General features: G+C 43.0%; 1 protein-coding gene across 1 annotated transcript in view; it reads right to left on the bottom strand.

Annotated features, from left to right (window-relative positions):
* The window catches only part of cacna1g (calcium channel, voltage-dependent, T type, alpha 1G subunit), a gene marked incomplete at both ends in the record, with an annotated part of 267,406 nt that overhangs the window by 41,224 nt on the left and 204,814 nt on the right, over positions 1–21,368 (bottom strand). The window contains 7 exons of the mRNA XM_083903756.1: positions 2,147–2,197; positions 3,728–3,941; positions 4,032–4,121; positions 4,216–4,347; positions 5,964–6,090; positions 14,225–14,409; positions 19,340–19,408. Of these exons, the coding sequence (XP_083759882.1) occupies positions 2,147–2,197; positions 3,728–3,941; positions 4,032–4,121; positions 4,216–4,347; positions 5,964–6,090; positions 14,225–14,409; positions 19,340–19,408 (868 nt within the window). The remainder of the gene's footprint in view (positions 1–2,146; positions 2,198–3,727; positions 3,942–4,031; positions 4,122–4,215; positions 4,348–5,963; positions 6,091–14,224; positions 14,410–19,339; positions 19,409–21,368) is intronic.

Below are 21,368 nucleotides of genomic sequence, written 5' to 3'. Positions count from 1 at the left end.
TGACCTTTCATGTAAGACGGTATCGGAGGAAGTTAGCAAACGAAAAAGGAAAAAAAAAAAAAAAAGCTATTCATTCATAATAGCACCTCCAGCACAACTTTTTCAACAAAGTTTTCAATGACCGTGGCTTGAATCTACAACAGAAGTAGCTGAAATGATGAGTCAAATCTAAAAAGTATTGTCTTATTACATGACAAGGCTGAGCATAATTCCTCGTGGTGATTGTAAAATCTTAGCATGCTAACATGCTAAACCAGGATGCTACCTTCAGAGAGTCTCCCACAGACACTACCAACTTCTTATTCAGACAAATTGAGCTTTTCCATTATACAGTTCTAGCACTACTCGGTTCTACGCAACTAATTTTAAAGTGTTTTACTCGTTTGGTATGAGGCATGTTAGCGCTAAACTGCTGTGACGTTGTTTTATATGTGCCACAAATACAGAAAAAAATAGTAACGGGCAGAGCAGTTGTTTTCAGTGTAACAGAATCATTAGAATCGGTTCATTAAAAAGATTAGTTCAAAAGAAAAAAAACTCCGTCCGACGCAGTCACTGAACTGAAATGTGACTAAACGGGTTGTGATTCAGCTCACGATCGCCGGCCTTTGCTAGTACCGTCGCTAAATACCCCAGACTCCTCTGGTAAATACTGAGATTTTAGACATTTCCTTGCTAAATGTTGGAGATGTTTTCAGCATTTCTAAGTCTTTTTGACTGATCTACAGTTCGGTATTGTTCGGTTGAGATTCTTGCGTTGCACGATACTCTCTGACCAATCACAGCAATCTGTTGACATTTTAGCATTGGCTCAGTTTGCCAAGTCAGGTACTAAAAAAAAGCAACAGGTACCAGGTACTATCTCGAGTAGAGCCGAGCCGAGTAGTGCTAGAACTGTATAACAGCAAAGCGCCATAAAGGAAGGGACTGAATGTCTCAATCTCAATTACAGGACCACATGCTGTAATAGGCTACATGCACAATAGAACTTCAGCCTAGCAACCGTGGCTTTCCGTGACGCTAGTGAAGGGCTAAGTCGTGGACATTGTTGTGCACCGCTTTGTAACCTATGAAAGTTTATCACACTATTGTACCAGGCCAAATTTGTACAAAGCGGTACACAGCAATGTAGGGCTGCCGTTTCTGACTTTTTGATACGATAACTGTCTCTCTTGTATCCGAAATCCACTATCCATCCATCCATCCATCCATTTTCTTCCGCTTATCCGGGGCCGGGTCGCGGGGGCAGCAGTCTAAGAAGGGATGCCCAGACCTCCCTCTCGCAGGACACTTCCTCCAGCTCCTCCGGGGGGACCCCAAGGCGTTCCCAGGCCAGCCGAGTGACGTAGTCACTCCAGCGTGTCCTGGGTCTTCCTCTGGGTCTCCTCCCATCTGTATCGGATGCCCCGAAATCCACTAATTCTATGAATAAAATTGACTCTACGACTTAGCACTTCACAAGCGTCTCCGTGAAAATAACAACGACAACACGATCTACTGGAAGCAGCCCAGCGTACGGGAAGCCACGGTTGCTCAGCGGAGGATCCATTGTGCATGTAGCCTATTGCCCTAGTGTTCAAATGCATAGCTCAAAGCTCTGTTGTGTCTCGTAATTTCATCTTTACAACCCGTCTAAAACCTCTATTACCCATGTCCTGTGACACCCGTAGCAGTAAATTCACCATGTTCCCACTGCAACATGACAACAGCGTCCTTATCTGCAAGGAAAACGATTGCTCGGGGAATCCTCTACCTTGAGGCGAGTTGCTTGCTCCTTGGTGCATAACACCTGCCTCACCTCATCTCCATCTCTTTTTTATCTGCCAACTGAACTATACCAAAGCCTTCTTCTCCTGTTGTTGTGGTGGTGCAGTGGTGCAGTGGTGCTGTGGATGGATCGCGGACGGTGTGGAAGAGCTGTGAAGGACAAAGCCACGACAGAGAAAACAAGTAACAGCAATGTCCAGCGGACCGAGTGCTGATGGGAGAGAGGCAGGGGGGCGGGGGGACGCGGGATGGGGCCCTACCTCCCGTGATCACTGAAAACTGAGAAGTCTAGCCACCATGGTGGGTGGTTCGTGGTCGGTGGTGGTGGTGGTGGGTAGGTTTAAAAAGGGACACACAGATCATGCTAGAAACTCTGTACCTTTTAATGTGCCGTCAGAAAGGGCCCAACTCACCCCCGGAACCATTAAATCTAGAGGAATGAGACTGTGTTAGTCAGGGAGAGGCAGAAAGAAAGCAAGGCAGGACGGGCAGAGGGTTAGAAACAGGGGAGAGTCAAAGAGAAAGAAAGAGGGAAAGAGGGACGGAGTAAGGCCAGAAGGAAGCGATCAAAGTTTCAGCTGGTTTGTGTCCCTGTGTTTTGTCTTTCCAGTAATTCTGAGTCCAGTACTTTGATAAAACACTTGCTCTTTTGGTTTTTTCGTAGCGACAAACAAGCCGTCGGCTCTCAACCCGAAACCTTCCGACACCCAAGCAAACATTCGCCAGATCCATCGTAGAAACTTTCGGTATATTCTGCACCAGTGCGCATTCTTGCCTCTCAACCAACGTAAAGCCCTGTTTTCATCTTAAAAAAAGGTTTCCAAAGCGACAAGCCAACAAAAATCAGGGAAGGAAATAACAAAAAACCTTCGGGGAATGGACTTGGGAAATGCCTCTTTGTGTTAGTGTGCAAGGGTCTAAGGGGTTTTCCTCCATCGGTCCTCCTGAAAAAGGAAGTTCAACATCTATGTGTATTTTCTCAAGAGCTCGGGCGAAAACATATCAGGTTACTGGATAAAGTTTCCATATATATATATATATATTAAAAAATAACTTAATTTGAGCTTAAAGATCGTCCACTGCTCCTTTGGGATATGTAAAAAAAACAATAGTTAGACACCAAATTTTTGCAGACGGGGGAATACTATCAGATGTTTGTGCTGGTGTTTTTGGTCGTAGGAGGCAGTGGAAAGAATTAACAAACCAAAAAATAAAAACAAACCAAGCAGTTTGTCATCAACTACGATACAGCCGGAGGGGAGGGGGGGACAAACTGGGAATTCCATATCACTCCTACAAGCCAACTGAGTTTAAACTACAGGGGAAACCCTACTTCCAGATTTGGGTCAATCCCTGCCCCTGCGGCTGTACACACATGCAGAAGAGAGGAAGGGAGGGGGGGTCATCTCCTTTTTTTTTGATCGGGGGGGGGGCGCAATTAAATCATCAACAAGTCCCCCTCTCTCTAGCTCTGTATACCCCCAACCAACACCATGCAAGTCCCCATCTGTCAGCACTGACCGGGCATGCTCCCAAGGGCTAACCCAAGCACGGCGTCTACGGAAGACCAGGCAAAGGTAAGGGAGGAGGGGTGGGGGTGGGGGGGTGGGGCTAACACCAGCGGTCAGCTATCCTCGCTCTGCAGGAAGCTTTTCTCAACACCAAACGTGATGGATGATGGAGTTGAAGAAGAGTCTTTGCAAGTCTGCAGAGTCAAAGCAGGTGACCACTGGACTTCAACAAAATCGAGCCAAATGGCTACTGAAATAAAGATACTCGAAAGGGAAAGGGGGAGGGTTCTACCGCAGAGTAGCGATAATCGTCGGCACTGCTGTCACTAACTGAGTTTTTTTTTTTACTCAGATTTCGGCCAAACCAACTCAAGAAGCAAAAATAAAATGAAAAAAAGGCTCAGGCTCAAATCAAGCAGGACTCAGAAAGATGTGGAAAGACTACCGACCAGCCAGCTCCTTCTCCTTACTCCGTCTCTTTTTCTCCCTGCGTTTCAATCTCTTCGCCTCCCTGAGCTTGGCCTCCTCGGCCTCCTGGTGGCGCCGGCACTTGTGGAAGTTCTCCACCACCACGCCCACGAACATGTTGAGCACGAAGAAGGCCACGATCAGCAGGAAGGAGATGAAGTAGAGCAGCATCCACGGGTTGTAGTTCAATTCTGGCTGGAACATGGAGAGGAACGGAGGATTTTTAGGGATATTCGGAGGTATTTTGCACGGGTTGTGCGTATACTGAGGTCAACAGAGCGCTACCTGTTTGTCCACTCCTACGGCATCCAGTCCGTTATACATGATGTCCACCCAGCCGTCTTTTGACGCCAGAACAAACAGAGACATTAAGGCCTGAGACAGAACGGAAAAAAAGACAAATAAAGGTCGTGCAAATATTCACATTCAAACAGTTCTTTGTAGCTGCGAAGCAATTTTGAGGCCGTACCTGTCCGAGGTTGTCAAAGTTGTACTTGTGTCTGATCCATTTGTAGTTGGCCTGCGCACAGTCTGACCTGTTGGTGATGTTCCTCACGTGATGTTCTAGACCTTGACAGAAGAAGAACTTCCCCTTGAAGAGCTGGAGAAAGAGCAGATATGTTTTTAACATTCAACTTTATATTGTTGGCTTTTAACCTCAACCACTTTCCCATTTTAACGGAGTCTCTCCAGAACCTTCTGCTTCTGATGGTTTTTCGTTGTCCTGGCGTTTCTTGTTTATCTCCAGTTTGTCCCCATCTCCACGACGGCCGGATTCGAGCTCCGGTTCTTTCAAATTTGCCCAAGACTCGGGTTCATCATTCGCAGCCGTTTCCAACATCATCTTCGGGCCTTTAACCAGCATCTCGACTTACTGTCGAGCTGATATTTTGCTGTCTACCATGAGTCCGGTCAACAAGACCTCACTGCTTCAGGTCACAGGTTTCAAAACTTTGAGAAAAACCTTCGGCTTGTTTGCATTTACATTTCAATTTGCTAGACGTTTCCTGGAATTCTTCTTCTTCTTCTTTCAGCAGATCATCTGCCTCCATTATGTCCTCTCCCTTGTGTCCTCTTCGGTCACACCGACTGTCCTCATGTCCTCCTTCACAACATCCATGGACCTTCTCTGTGGTCTTCCTCTTGTTCTCCTGCTCCATCTTCAACAACCTTTGGTCCAATACGTTCACTTCCCTCCTGCACCGGAACAAACCATCTCAACCTTGACTCTCTTATTTTGTAACTCAATATATTAAGGGATGGCGATATGGTTCAACCCGAGACAACCTGCTGGAGTTAAAACCCGACCCTCAAGCTTTAAAGGGGAAATAAGTAGTTTATAGTGCCATCTAGAGGAGAGGCTGACATTTACAACAAAGACCTGCTGCTCTGCTCACCCCCTCCCTTCCCTGAGCGATACGGTATCCTCAGCCGGTCAAATGTCGTCCTCGTCGTCTTTCTCCGTGTCAGCAGATGAAGTTTGTGAGGCGAGGGAGAGGGCGAGCTACCGCGGCCGTAGCAGACGAATCGGAGAGAGAGGAGGCGGGACTTCAGCTACAAGTAAAGAGACGCTTGTTTTGTTCTCTCGCGTTTGTCCTTACAGGCTCCGGTAGAAACATGGCGTCTCGCTGCTAACAGTGGCTATGAAACCGAGGTCCGCGGTCATGTTATTTTACATGACTTTTTAAAACACTACGAAAATGAAACAAAAACTATTATACAGCGACTAGACAATGCAGGAGCACATAATATGTATAAAAAAGTGGATTTTGGGTCATATAAACCCATAAATACTACATATTGTACCTTTAAAACGTGGCACGATCGTCAGGGAGGCTGGTGTGAGAATTTCAGAAGCTTGTGATCTACTCGTATTTCCATGCTCTACCATCTTCATGGTTGTAAAAAAAAAAAGAGAAAATATCCACTGAGTGGCAGAAAAATGCCTCAGTCCAAGAGATTCAGAGGTCAAAGGAGAATGATAGACAGGCAACAGGAACTCAAATAACAATCAAAAGACATGTAGAGGAGCATCTAAGAACCCAGGAGCAGATGTAGACCACACAGCGTGCCACTTTATTAAGTGTCCACTCCACCTCATAATGTGGCTAACGAGTGCAAGAGTGCTAATGTATAAGTAATGATGTGGAAAAAAGCTCTGCTGCGTTATCAGACTGAACTGAGGGTATTCGTCAAATGTCAAATTTGACTCCTCACCTGCACTCCCAAGATGCCAAAGATGATGAAGAAGGCGCAGCAGATGACCACGATGTTGCCGATGGGCTTCAGTGATGACATCAGGGTCTCCACCACCAGTTTCAGCCCCGGGGCTCTGCTGATCACCCTGTAACACATGGCGTATAACGGGGACGTTAGTGCTGTGTGTATGTGTGTGAGTTGGGCACATCGATGCCTGCGGCGCTCTATAACCTCTACATCCACCACATGTATTTCCCTTGATTTGCTCTGTTTACTACAGCTGGTAAAACGTGCACCAATTTGTGCGCTTTCATTCATTTCCCGCTCTCTTTCAGCTTCCTTAAATTCCTCCCCCGTCAAGGAAACAGACACATCTAATTAAGCCAATGGACTGATTAGCATGTTTAATTAGTGTCAGCGTGAGACCTGGCACCGAGCGGCACGGCGACTGAGCATCCGCGCTGGGGGAAAAACACACAAGATCCCACGGAAACCATGCACGAGCGACCCTGAACGCAACACGCACGCCGCAATCAATAAGACGAAGATGATGATGATGATAGGGAAAAGAGGCGACACAGTCAAAAAAGGGCTGTCGAAGTGATAATCTGCCGGGGTCTATTTGTCTGAATTGCACAGTTTTAAACCCCCGTGAGTTGACAGTTGAGTGAATAAAGAGTCAATAGCACATTAAAGAGAAAGACATGAGATAATAAGGAGCCAATCCCACCGATCAATAACACTGATCGGGGGGAATAACGAGCTTATGGAGGCTCTGGAGCTCGCTGCCTCCTCTCTCTTGAGGTTCTGCTGAAGAAAACCGTCTTGGAGTGTATGTAGTGCTGCTGTTGGCCTACAGGAGGTGCTAGTGGGCAACAGCTGCATAGGCGTGCGTGACAGATTTGAGTTGAATCTCAACAAAAACGGTGACAAACAGCTGCAGATGTCTCGTTTAATTTCAGTTATTAGTGTAATCGATGATAACACTGTGATCGTTTTTATCTTTCTGTAATTATTTTTTATTTTTTTTTAAACGTGGTTTCATTGTCTTTTCAGAACAATGACATAAAGATCTGTTCTATTCTATGAAAGGAGAAAATCACACACGTGTGTTTCCACATCCACCCATTTCTGCATTCACATATTCAACAACCTCCATCCATCGAGTTTGAGGCTTATTAAGACGACAACAAAGCAGAGACGAGCCTCTTATTATGAGTCGACGCACTCCGATGATGAAAGGACACAAACATGCATGTTTATTTGCATACGATGAAAATGCGGTAGAACGAGGAGGAGGAGGAGGAGGAGGAGGAGGAGCCGAAACGGACAAAGTTAGTGCTCGTCTCTTCGTCTTATCCAGTCTGCCCTTGTTTTTGGTGCTACAGGACGGAGAGTGCTGAACACCTGCACAGATGAGCTCCACTGCACCGGCAGATCCTTTACACCGAGGAGAGAGTGAGAGAGAGAACAACAAGTAGGGCAATAAGCGGCAGCCGCCGTGTTCCCCCAGTGCAAACATTGGATATAATTAAGAAATGCTGCGAGAAAGAAATAGGAAATAGGACTGGGAGGTTGCAGGAATATACTGTATACTTCTTATTTTTTGTTTAACTTCCTCTCCAGCTGTCAAACGTCCCCACTCATTAATCTCGGAGCCGCCGCTCAATTTAGGAGAATCGTGACCGGCGCGGGTCAGCGAGTGAACGTGTCGCACGAACGATAATCTTCAAGAATGAGCAATTACCGCGAATGTGCCGAGTTCGTTTGGCCACCGTCGGCATCTTCACAAGCAAAAGTGGGGACGAAGGGGAAGAAATGGAAAGCGACAGCAGAGAGAGGCCTCCGGGTAATTACATCACCGAGTGATAGATGAGCCGAGAGGCCGAGCTGACAGGGGTCAAAATATGAAGGGGAGGGGCGTTATCAATGAACGGACCTGTTGGTCGGAGTCCTGGTGTGTGTGTGTGGCATAGAGTGTTATGGACACACTGATGGGTGATGGAGTTACTCTGGTGTATATTTTGGAGCCGTTTGATGACACAAGGACACAATTTTGGTTCAAATCCATTCTTTTGAGGACATTTTAGCAGGTCAAATGGATCATTTTCTTTATCGGCGATGCCGACTACTATGATGGTAAATTTTAAGTCATTCCGAGATACTTTTTGTTTTTGAGACTAAACTCAGCTCACTGTCAAAGTGCATCAGGGCAAACGGATCATTTCCTGATTTTCAAAAATTCGTTAAAATTATTCCTTAAGAGGTTTGCAAATATTTTCAACGGATCCTTGTTCAGAGCAATGCCGACTATTATGATGGTGAATTTCAAGTCATTCCGAGATACTTTTAGTTTTTGTGAAGAAAGTCAGCTCACTGTCAAAGTGCATCAGGGCAAACGGATCATTTCCTGAATTTCAAAAATTCATTAAAATTATTCCTTAAGAGGTTTGCAAATATTTTCAACGGATCCTTGTTCAGGGCGATGCCGATTATTATGATGGTAAATTTCAAGTCATTCTGAGATACTTTTTGTTTTTGAGACTAAAATCAGCTCACTGTCAATGTGCATCAGGGCAAACGGATCATTTCCTGAATTTCAAAAATTCATTAAAATTATTCCTTAAGAGGTTTGCAAATATTTTCAACGCATCCTTGTTCAGGGTGATGCCGACTATTATGATGGTAAATTTTAAGTTATTCCGAGATACTTTTTGTTTTTGAGAAGAAAGTCAGCTCACTGTCAAAGTGCATCAGGGCAAATGGATCATTTCCTGATCTTCAAAAATTTGTTAAAATTATTCCTTGAGAGGTTTGCAAATATTTTCAACGGATCCTTGTTCAGGGTGATGCCGACTATTATCATGGTAAATTTCAAGTCATTCCGAGATACTTTTTGTTTTTGTGAAGAAAGTCAGCTCACTGTCAAAGTGCCTCAAGACAAATGGATGATTTCCTGAATTTCAAAAATTCATTAAAATTATTCCTTAAGAGGTTTGCAAATATTTTCAACGGATCCTTGTTCAGGGTGATGCCGACTATTATGATGGTGAATTTCAAGTCATTCCGAGATACTTTATGTTTTTGTGAAGAAAGTCAGCTCACTGTCAAAGTGCATCAGGGAAAATGGATCATTTCCTGAATTTCAAAAATTCATAAAAATTATTCCTTAAGAGCTTTGCAAATATTTTCAAAGGATCCTTGTTCAGGGCGATGCAGATTATAATGATGGTAAATTTCAAGTCATTCCAAAATACTTTTTGTTTTTGTGACGAAAGTCAGCTCACTGTCAAAGTGCATCAGGGCAAATGGATCATTTCTTGAATTTCAAAAATTCGTTAAAATTGTTCCTTAAGAGGTTTGCAAATATTTTCAACGGATCCTTGTTCAGGGCGATGCTGACTATTCTGATGGTAAATTTTAAGTAATTCCGAGATACTTTTTGTTTTTGTGAAGAAACTCAGCTCACTGTCAAAGTGCATCAGGGCAAATGGATCATTTCCTGAATTTCAAAAATTCATTAAAATTATTCCTTAAGAGCTTTGCAAATATTTTCAACGGATCCTTGTTCAGGGCGATGCCGACTATTCTGATGGTAAATTCCGAGTCATTCCGAGATATTTTTTGTTTTTGTGACGAAAGTCAGCTCACTGTCAAAGTGCATCAGGGCAAACGGATCATTTCCTGAATTTCAAAAATTCATTAAAATTATTCCTTAAGAGATTTGCAAATATTTTCAACGGATCCTTGTACAGGGCGATGTCGACTATAACGATGGTACATTTCAAGTCATTCGGAGATACTTTTTGTTTTTGTGAAGAAAGTCAGCTCACTGTCAAAGTGCATCAGGACAAATGGATCATTTCCTGAATTTCAAAAATTCATTAAAAATATTCCTTAAGAGCTTTGCAAATATTTTCAACGGATCCTTGTTCAGGGCGATGCCAACTATTTTGATGGTGAATTTCAAGTCATTCCGAGATACTTTTTGTTTTTGTGAAGAAACTCAGCTCACTGTCAAAGTGCATCAGGACAAATGGATATTTCTTGAATTTCAAAAATTCGTTAAAATTATTGCTTAAGAGGTTTGCAAATATTTTCAACGGATCCTTGTTCAGGGCGATGGTGACTATTCTGATGGTAAATTTCAAGTCATTCCGAGATACTTTTTGTAAAGTGCATCAGGGCAATGGATGATTTCCTGAATTTCAAAAATTCATTAAAATTATTCCTTAAGAGCTTTGGAAATATTTTCAACGGATCCTTGTTCAGGGCGATGCCGACTATTATGATGGTAAATTTCAAGTCATTCCGAGATACTTTTTGTTTTGGAGAAGAAAGTCAGCTCACTGTCAAAGTGCATCAGGGCAAATGGATCATTGAAGATGCAAGAGATGGTGTACGTCTGAGGGGAATGTGTCTGCGTTCATGTGAAAAGGCCAGTATGCTAAATGCTTAAGTGGGACAGTGAACATGCTACAGACCCAAGGCTAGATTCATAGTATCACATCCACAAGCAGCCGTGTAGGGCGAGTGAATGGAAACAGAGCGGGGATCGTTTACATGTGCGTGAAACAGCAGATTGAATGGACTCTCATTTCAGTGTGAATGTAAAGTAAAAAACGCTTGCGCAGCATCCTCACAGAGACGACGCTACGCCGTGTGCAAGGAGCCTCGCTGTTGCTGTGGAGACGCGAGTGATGGAATAAATTCAACTGCTCCAAATGTCTAAGAATATCCATGTTTTCCTTTGTCTCAAAGTAACCAGAACTCTGTCTTATGCCTATACTTCCCTCTGGCATCTTTATATCAGACTGACAAAGAAACTTCAAACGTCAAAGTTAACTAAGGTAGGTGCTGTTAAATTATCTTCTACGTATTTGTAAGTGGCAGTGGATTCACCAAACATAAATTGAACACCCAGGACTATTGGCTTGATATGCGGCGGCCGCCTCTCTAACGCCGCGCTCCTCCCTCCTCGGATTGAAAGTGAGTTAGCGCCGTAAAAAGTGATTTTACAGTCTTGCTTTCCTATAACTCGTCTGCAGCCGCCGAGGAGGAGAAAGCCAAGATGCCAAGAACCGTAATTTCCTCTTTCTTCTCCTCACTCACCCTCTTCCCTCCCGTCCTAATCTTATTTCTTCCTCTGCCTTCGTCTTCGAAGAAACGGCTGACCTTTGCTCACGAGAATATTTCCACTAAACTCCCATATTTTCCTCTCTTGTAATTGCTGCACATTTTCTAATCTGACTTTAAAACCCTTCCTGCTCGACATTAATACAGAACTCATCCCGCCGCTGCCCTGCAGGGATTAACTAGGACAGTGTGTGTGCAACTTGAGGGAGATTCAAGGTACGGGGTGGGGGTGTTTTTAAGTGCGCTGTTTGTCACAGTCGCCCGGAATCTGATTAGAAAAATCCCCTCCAGAGACGCCGAGTTCGTTCTCAAATATCACATTTCGGTTCCACTTCCGAGTTTCATGTAACAGGAGCCAAACCGGCAACCGCACGAGCAAAACTCAGTGCTCAAAGTATCCCTTCATTGGTTCATTTTCTACCACTTGATGCTATGCTATTCTTAAACTGGTCTAAAGGAAAGTATATATGTACTTTTATTGTACCGATTGTATTGATCTCGCTCAAAAAAAAGAGATTTAAACTCAAGGGACGTCCTGGTAAAAATGATCAAATGTTAAATAAATCACTAAAATAAATCCCAGGGAAACACAAAAGAGGGTGAACCAAATGTGAGAAATCACTACTACTTAATAGAATCGTGAGATCAACCCTATTTTTTTGCGTTTCCATAAGGAACCGAACCAAAATAATAATCGCCCCATGTTCCATTTTTCTGTAGCCTTCCCATTGGGTTACCGGAGTAATGATACAGTATGGTAAAGGTGGCGCTAGAGGCCAGATAGCCAGCTGATTGGGGCGACAGGAAAATCATCACACCCTTTCGAAACGCTGTTTCTTCAATGCCCACCGTTTATTCTCCTAAAAACGAGCTGCTGGATGTCCTCCTTTGTTGTCTTTTGTGTCAAGTAAAGGTACCGTTCTCAGTTGAAATGCAAGCCTGACCCAGGACTTTACCGTTCCAAACCATAGCGTGCTGTACCAAAAACGTAACTGTACCATGACGGAAAACACGGCTCTAGACTGACGCGGACCCTCATATAAGACTAACTACGGAAATATGCGAGTATGCAGAAAAGTCACGGGTGCAAAAAGTGGTAAATACGACTCTTCGTTGGTTGAAATAACACAATGAATACCAGATAATTGCTGACATTTAAAAAACACTTCCATAACAAGGCTAAAAAAAACATGAGCCGAACCTCATCAACGCATTGTTTTTTTTCCTTCACTGTAAACACGTACTCATAAACACATACATTCAGCGGAATCCTGCTTCGTCTCTAATCGTATTGCGTAAATGAGCCGTGAAAATGCCATCGGTGCAGCGTGAATATGACAATAAAGGAAAGTATGAAATCGATGCCAGACATTTGTTTTCTGCCGTGATAAAACAAGGAAAAACAAGAGAAAGTGAAGTTAAAGCACCCATTTTGTGTCTTTAGCTATAAATGGACCACCATAATGGAGGCTTTTTCAATCGCTCCCGTGGGATAATTCAAGGCGAGCGGCTCTGGTAGCAGTGCACAAACAACTTATCTATCTATATATCAAGAGAAGACTTGGAGAATAGCAAAAAAAAAAAAAAAAAAAAAGGTGATTTCTGGCTTAAAACGCGTCTTTTTGATTTAACTTTGAAGTCAGGGGTGAAAGGCAACAATGAAGAAAAAAAGAGGAGGATCGTGAAGAATGAAAAAAGAGGTCTTTAGTGGGTAAAATTGGCAAGCATGAAAGTGAATATTTGATTCTCGGGCTCCGTCTGTAGAGCTGCGATAAATATTCAAGAGAGGACAAAGCCTCAAGAGCTCCCCTTCATGAGATGAGACAACGAAAAAGGGGCATGTGACCGCGAGCCAAGTCGAGCCACGCGAAGCCACGCTCTCAAGGATGAGTTTGATGCCGGAAATAAAGGACTTTTGCAATGAAATAGAATATTCCTTTAATCTGCGAGAGAGATACGAGTAAAAAGCAATCTCCAAATTTGTGATTTACTGCCTTTTTATCACCAGTTTGGTAAATTATTTCTCCCATAGAGTGGTCCTATCGCACATATATGTGAGTTAATTCACTTGTTTTTATGGTCAAAAACCTCCTAGTTGCTGGAAACAAGCAGATATAAATCTCCCCTCACTGAAGCTCTCTTCAGCCACGGTGTTTCAGACCGAAATCTCAGACCCCGGAAGACAGAGTGTGTTGTGATTGGCCGATACCCGGAAGTGACGTAATCAGCACACCCGCTCTCAGAAGCGCAGCTCCCCCCTCTGGAACGATGGATGCACTGCTACTCATTAAAAATAGCTTCTTCACGACTCCCCACCCGCAGTCCCTTTTACGATCTTGACCCGGAGTCAGACCCAGAGTCAGAAGACACTGTCGCAAGTTAAACACCTCCACAACGTACGTTATTCTTCTTCTGCGGTTCAATGTACGCAACTGGATGTGCCCGGACTAGTGCCCGGATCAGCTAGCAGCTAGCGTGTGAGTAATTTTCTGACATTAGCGTTCAAAGCTCAACGGTCCTTTGGATGTATGTCAAACCAACATATTCCGACACATTTCGACATTGTAACGCGCTTATTTTGCAAAAAAAATTGTTCCTCTGCAGATGTGGCCGCCATCTTTGTTGAAAAACATCAGCCGGCTCGCTGAATTCGCAAAGCATCATGGGCAATTTCATCTTCCACTTTGTTTTAAGCCTTATCCTTTATAATTTCCCTGATTATAAGGGAAAAATTACACTCCCCCTTGCTCCCCCCTACACGAGAACATGAACAATTTAGGGTTAGGGCAAAAATTGAGGGTGAGGGGAGGTATTGGGACGGGGCCTTAGATCATTTTTATCTGATTGTTGGCTGATATTCAGATATTAAGATACTAGAAATGCTGTTTACGTAACGGGAACGGGTTTTTTTCCGACATCTCGCTGAGCCCGAGATTACAACACAACACAACGTTCTCAAGAATAGCTGAACTGTTTGTTTACGAACCTTCAGGGCTTCATAAACGAGGTAATGACGCAGATACACACCAAAAAAAACAGCGTTAATTGGAACGTCCGGTCTAGGGCCAGCTTTAAGAGATTACCAATACTGGGATCAGGGTTTGTACTGCAACATTTCCCCACCACTCATGAGTCCACTTTACCGTAGCGGCCTCAGGGTCCTCAGCAGCCTCAGCACGCGCAGCATGCCCAGGATCTTGGGGCTCGAGTTGGAGATGAGCGACACCAGGATGTCGATGACGGAGATCATCACCAGCATCCCGTCCAGGATGTTCCAGCTGCTCCTCAGGTACGACTTGTCGCCGAAGCACCAGCCCAGCGCCACGATCTGGACAGAGGTAAAAAAAATAATGAAAACTCTAAATACGCGAATGGGAAATTTCGAATCGACGATTAACCGGGGACGCCGTTGGACGCTCGGTGTCTCTCGCGTGCGGCGTATCGATTCGTGTGCCTGGAGCTCGGGGCAGCACGGCTCGTTTCAGATTCCATAGGTGCTCATCATTTATTCAGGCCGTAAACTTATTTGCATTTAAGAAAATAATAGAGCGAACGGCTGACCTTATTTTAAATATATATATATTTTTTTTTTGGAGTAAAAATACATTCAATCAGGCCGAGAGGAGAGTGATTTTTGCCTCATGCATTTCTGAACAACACAAGCACGAGAGAAGGCGGAAGGAAGAAAGAAGTTCATTTCCATTAGCTGACGTAAGTCCATGCATAACAGTGGATGGTATATGATTAATGTGCGAGGGAGGGGGGGGGAATCATCAAAGAGATGAATCCATCTATATGGAAACAAACAGGTCTCTGATAAACTCCAGATACTTTCTGTTTATTCATGACTTTGTGCGGCAAACTGTACTCGACCTCGCCTGAATAGAACATTGGACGACAAATATGCTAAATTTGATATAAATAAGGAAACAAATCGTTTATTTACCCCATATTTTCCAACAATATCTCCTAAACCTTTAACACCTTTAAGCCTCAAAATGACCGTATGGACTTTTTTTTTATATAATAGAATGGCTGTGCCCATTTTGCAATATCTGGCAGTTATTTACAGTTTATTATATGTTAAAATAGTGTATTAGCAACTTAAAATGTTTTATTTAAAAAGCACTTTTGTCTCAATGTCAGGCCAAAAAATGGAGACTATGTTACAGCTGTTTTTCCCCCAACTCTCTCCACCGTGGTGACGAAGCCGCTGATTCGTCAGCCTCCTGCAACGGCGCGAGTGAAATTACTGTGAAATTCCTTTGACGTGCAATTTCTCAATTTTCAGGAACTGTTGGAATTTCTCCGATAGCACAAACCGTCGCGCAATTTACGGCCACGCAGAGTGCTGAATTGTCGGCTAAATTGGCAAATAATTAGTCTTTAGAGTCCCAGAAACACAAAATACGGCAATGTAGCTGAAAATGTTCAAGGGTTGTTGTGACGGAGGACACACGCTCTTAGAAATAAAAGTGCTAAGTTAGAACCATGTAAGGTTCTTCGGCTTGTCCTCATAGGAGAACACTTTTCGGTTCGAGGTGGAACCTTTCTATAAAGGTTCCATCTGGAACCCTTAGTGTTGCCAAGGACCCTTTTAAAATTATTATTCAGGAAAGGGGTTTTAAAGTGTTCTCTGGATCAAAACGGTTCTTACTGGCACCATCAGTGTTACCAAGAACCCTTGAAATACAAATGGTTCCAGGTAGAACCTCAGCCCTTGTAGAAGAACGCTTTTGGAACCCTTATTTCTAGTGCTGTCAAACATTAACACTTCAATGGCGTTTAACGGCGTCAACGTTAACGCACGTTAACGCACGTTTCCATGACGACTGACCGGAAAAAGCCGTGCGTGACGTCATGTTTACGGGACTCCGGATTGTTAAAATGAGTCTCTAAAGTAACGCTAAACTTTAAAAACAGAGGCACACATACGCAGTACACAGGTGGGCTGCTCTTTTCGTTTTATAAACAGACCGCTCCAGTTCGACTCTAGGTGCGCTAACGGAGCTAAAAGGAGCTAATGCAGCTAACGGAGCTAGCTGGTAAACGGTGCCTGGACTCCGATGTCGCGGCACGAAAACATGACGTCATGCGCATCTTTTTCTGGTCAGTCGTCATGTGAGCGTTTCATGAGTGTAATGACAGAAGAAGAGGACACAATGGGGTACAGGGCAACATGGAGGCCGAAGAAGTCGACTTTCTAAGACACTGAACTCTATAATATTGTACAATTTGACCTATTTAAACCTGAAAATATGTACATTTTGGTGAAATGCTGGAGCTTTAGCTGCTATTCTAAAGTAAAACCATAATCGGAATGGGGTCGTACCTAGGTTATTAGGTACAGGAACATAGGACCCGGGGAACATAGGTACGGTCCCATCGGAATTCATGACATGTTTTATTTTTTCTAAAGCTGAAACGTAACCCTCTCTGTGTGTGTGTGTTTTCTGTGTTGCACCGGCACCAAAAATAGAGACAAAGTCTAGGAATGAGTGACACCCGTGAACTCTCCTCGCCTCCGCCTGCGCTGACCTCCATTCAGAGCTGCGCCTCCTGAAAACTGGCGAGACTTTGTTATGTGTGTGTGTGTGTGTGTGTGTGTGTGTGTGTGTGTGTGTGTGTGTGTGTGTGTGTGTGTGTGTGTGTGTGTTCTTGTACTTGCGGCATACTGAGGACCAATGAGGGTTTTTAACCAACAAAGTGAGGTCATTTTTACGAAGTGAGGACATTTTGGCCGGTCCTCACTTTTTTTCATTGAAATCACTTCCTTAGGTTGCTATAACATGCTATACTCAATTTGTAAAAAAAAAAAAAAAAGAATCTAATTTTGGACGACATAGTATAATATGACGTTTTTGTCAAATTTTGGGTAAAAAATTTTTCTTCTAATTTTGGACGACATAGTATAGTATGAGTTTTTTGTCAAATTTCGGACCAAAATGTTTTTGTCAAATTTTGGACCAAATTTTTTTTGTCAAATTTTGGACCAAAAACTTTTTGTCAAAGATTTGTTCAAATGTTGCACGACAAAGTATAATATGACGTTTTTGTCAAATTTAGGACCGAAAAATTTGGGTAAAAATTTTTAAAAAATTTGGTCGACATAGTATAGTATGACGTTTTTGTCAAATTTTGGACCAAAAATTTTGGGTAACAATTTTTTTTTCAAATTTTGAACAACATACTTTAATATGAAACATTTTGTCAAATTTTGGAACAAGAAAAAAAAAAATCAAAAAAAATTTCCAGCCCTTTTTGCTCTGGGGCTCCACCTGCAGACATTTTATGGTACTGCAACCAGTAGTTCTTTGTAGATGTCATTCATGAAGTAGATATTTGTAATTGTGGTGATTTATAAAGTGGAAATGCTGGTCCTCAGTATGCAGCAAGTACAAGAATGTGTGTGTGTGTGTTGTGTGTGTGTGTGTGTGTGTGTGTGTGTGTGTGTGTGTGTGTGTGTGTGTGTGTGTGTGTGTGTGTGTGTGTGTGTGTGTGTGTGTGTGTGTGTGTGTGTGTGTGTGTGTTCACTGTCTGCTAGAACAGTCTCAAACCCTCCACACTCTTAAAGTGTCTTTATTCCAACCCACGTGAGTATCAGACAGACCTGAGTCTGGCTTCAGGTTTCTGGTGATATTGTGAGTGAACACAGATGTGTGTGAGCGCGGCGTCTTCTCTTCTTTCCAAAAGCTCGGGATAAAAATGAGAAGCGATGGTGAAGAATGTGATGCAATCTGTGTCTGAGGCTGGTTAATGGAAGCAAGAAAAACATAAATAAACTCAGCTACCAATTACTTAACGGAAAAATAGTTGATATGAACGGAGTGACTTTTGACCCGCTTTAAAACCGAGCGTAGCGCGGACTTTGCATTGTCGTAATTAAGCGACGATTTGTGCTATCGGGGGAATTCCAACCGTCTCTGAAAGCTGAGAAGTCGCAGGCCAAAGCCAACATGCGGTTATTGCGATAATTTTCCTCGTGCTGTTGCAGGAAGCCGGCGAATCAGCACCGAGTTGGAAAAACACCTGTGTATATACAGTAGCTTAAATTTTGTGGCCTATTTTTTTGGACATTGAGACAAAACTTCAAATTTAACACTCAAACTCTGGTGTTTGTGTACAACTGCAGTGGTTTTTTTGTCAATAAAACTCATTTTAAATTGTTAATACACTAATTTAACGTGCAGTATATTGTAAATAACTTGCCAGATATTTAAAAAATGGGCAAAAGCAAGTGGTTAAAAAAAGCAAAGGCTTATTTTGAGGCTTAGATATTTAAGGGTTAATGCCAAAAAATGGCACATCTTCTTCACACTTTCTTCCCAGAAACCAATCATCTTCATCATCACAGTCGAATCAGGCAGAGGTGGTAAAAAAAAAAAGTACTAAAATATTGTACTCAAGTAAAAGTACCAATATTTTGATGAAATATTACTCAAGTGGAAGTAAAAAGTAGCTCGTTTGAAATGTACTTTAAGTAAAAGTTACTTAGCGTGGGGTGTGAGGGTAGTAGCAATATACGTACTCAAGTAAAAATACAAAATCCTGATTTTAAATTGGACTTAAAAAATACAAAATACACGAAAAAAAAAGTATTCAATACAGTAACTCGAGTAAATGTATTTCGTTACTTTCCACCTCTGGAATCGGGATAATGTATTTATCAATTATCAATTAAGAGGCAGTTGGGAGTGAAAAACAGGGAGGTTCACTCCCCCAAAAATGGGAGGAGCCAAAGCCGATCAACAGTAGAGTCTCGATTGAAAGGCATCACGTCTCTGGATTGCGTCGTAAAAAAGAAAAAGGGGGGGGTCATGAAACGCATAGTAGACGAATAAATATTATGTTTGAGAGGAAGGTACCAATCTTTTTAAGTGTCTTTAATCAGATTTGACTGTTGCTGTCGTTTTCCATTTATGTGGTTGTTATGTCCGGGCGACCGTTAATTAAAAAAGTAAAAGTTACGTCTCTTTCCGTTCCCCTCGTTCATTTAGAAAGAAGCCTGGTGGTGTCCTTAGTTATAAAATAGCTTCCCTGGAGGACGTTGCCAAGAAGTGTCCGGACTTTTGTCCGAAAAGGAGTTTGGAAAGAACGCGCAGATTTTGGGGGATTAGGGCCAAAAAATTTAGAGACTCGAAAATTGGGCCATTCTGTCCGGGTCGCGACGTCCACTTTTTCGCCCCCCAAGGTCAGCTGAGATGGGCGCCAGCAGGAGATAAAAGTGGTAGAAGGCGAACGAGTGAGAAAAATCTTACCTTTACTGTCATCTCCGTCACGAAGATCGCCGTGAAGATGTAGTTGGACAACGTGAGGAAGAGCCGCTCCTGCGAAAAAGGAAAAATCAGACCAGAGTAGAGGAGAGTAGAAACAAGTGAGTTGAACTGATCCGGAAAAAAAAAAAAAAAAACTTTGCACAAAGTTGTTATTTCTACTGTGTTTGCTCTTCTTCCACTGATCTAGTTGAATAATGTATGAGGGAGCTATTTCCCCTTTAAAAAAAAACATCTCTATTGCAGTCACTAATGATGGCTGGCAGGCAATTGTATAAAAAAAAAGAAGTGTTTGTTCGCACTGGAGGGGATAAACAAGGCGTCCGATTTTGGGCTACTTTATTTCTTTATTTTACGGGGGCCCCCGCTATCGTTTTACTTTTAAAGCCTTCTGACTGAGTCAACATCGATCATCGTGATCCGTCGAGGGTTTAAATACATTTTGTCGCCTTTAAATCTCACAGGAACGTCCTGTACATTTTCGCGTTTACACTTCAAACGCACTCTTACGCCCAAACCCATCGGGACTCTTCGTCTCTTCTCGCCCGACACGCGTGGTATTTCCCACGTTTTCCCCTCGTCGGCCCCACGAGGCATCGCGGTGTCCGCGGCGTGGAGCGGAAAAGGATGGAGGGATGTTTCTGAGCCTTGTTTACCCGAGAAACAAAACAAGAGACTGAGAAGAGAAAACAAGCCGCCCCGGCAAGAATTAAGACCCCGGCTACCGACTGCTTATTTACCCTCTCCGTCCTGTTTCTGAGTGTGCGGAGGTGGCTGCCTTTCCCACGGCCTCGCGCGCGCGTGCGTTGCATCACTACTTTAAATTCCAGTTCCTGACAGCAGCTATTTGTTGCTCGACCGTGTGAGCGAGATTTCATTCATTATAAACTAATCTGACAGGAAACAAGGAGTAAAAAAAAGAGGATTGGAGGTAGTTGGAATTCTGCAACGGCGACGATTACGCTGTCGAATTACACTCGCACTCAGTGAGAAGACGAGACAGTAAACGCACCGGGGTCAATAGTTGTCCCCCCCCCCCCTTAAATCTGCACTTTACTAGCTATATGAACGCAGATTACTCACCAGCTAATCCTCAGCTTTCACAGTTGTGTGGAAAACCCGATATCTGAGCCACGTTTAAACAAAATTTAGAAAGTAATTTCTGCGGTCACGCCGCCTGCGTCGGTCAACTGTTTTTTTACGGCGTTCGTTTACGTTCGTTTGGTGAAAATTTAGCGTGAAACGAAATAAAAAATTGGAGTAACGCAAACCCAGTGCAGCTTTAACCCTTCAACATTTAGCATATTATCGCAGGCGACACACTTGGCGCAATTGGCGTCACCGTAATTACGCAACGGTTTGTGCTATCTGGAAAAAATTCTAACTGTTTCTGACAGTGGAGAAGTTGCACGTCAAAGCCAACTTGTGGTTATTGCGGTAATTTAACTCGCGTTGTCGCGGGAAGCCGGCGAATTAGCGCCTTTGTCGCCAGAGAGGAGAAAGTTGAAAAAACGCCTGTACATACAACTCAAAAAAATGTTACTTTGAATATGTTTTATACTGTTCAAATTTCACATTTAACACACAAAATCTGGTATTCAACATAAAACTCTTGGTTAAAATATGTAACAAAAAAGTCCAGAAGGACATTTTGAAGCTTAGGTGTATGCTAGCAGGTAGTCAAACTAAAACTAGATCTAAAAGTGCTAGCATAAAATGCTATATTTTTCAGTTTGAGATACCTGTGACTCAGTGTTTGTGCCTTTTGTGGATACACTGTGGTCAGTAACAGTAAACTAAGGCATAATATTGTTGAAATTGCACTTATTCTTGAGGCTTAGGTGGAATCGGTGTATGCTAGGAGGTGGTGTCAAACTACCTGCTAGCATAAAATGCTATATTTTTCAGTTTGAGATACCTGTGACTCAATGTTTGTTTGTCTTTATAGATCCACGGTGATCAGTAACAGTAAACTTAAGAATAATATTGTTGAAATTGCACTTATTCGTCTGAA

The sequence above is a fragment of the Microchirus variegatus genome, assembly GCF_963457635.1.
Source record: "Microchirus variegatus genome assembly, chromosome: 17".
Classification (NCBI taxonomy): domain Eukaryota; kingdom Metazoa; phylum Chordata; class Actinopteri; order Pleuronectiformes; family Soleidae; genus Microchirus; species Microchirus variegatus.
This window is presented reverse-complemented; position numbering and strand designations above follow the sequence as displayed.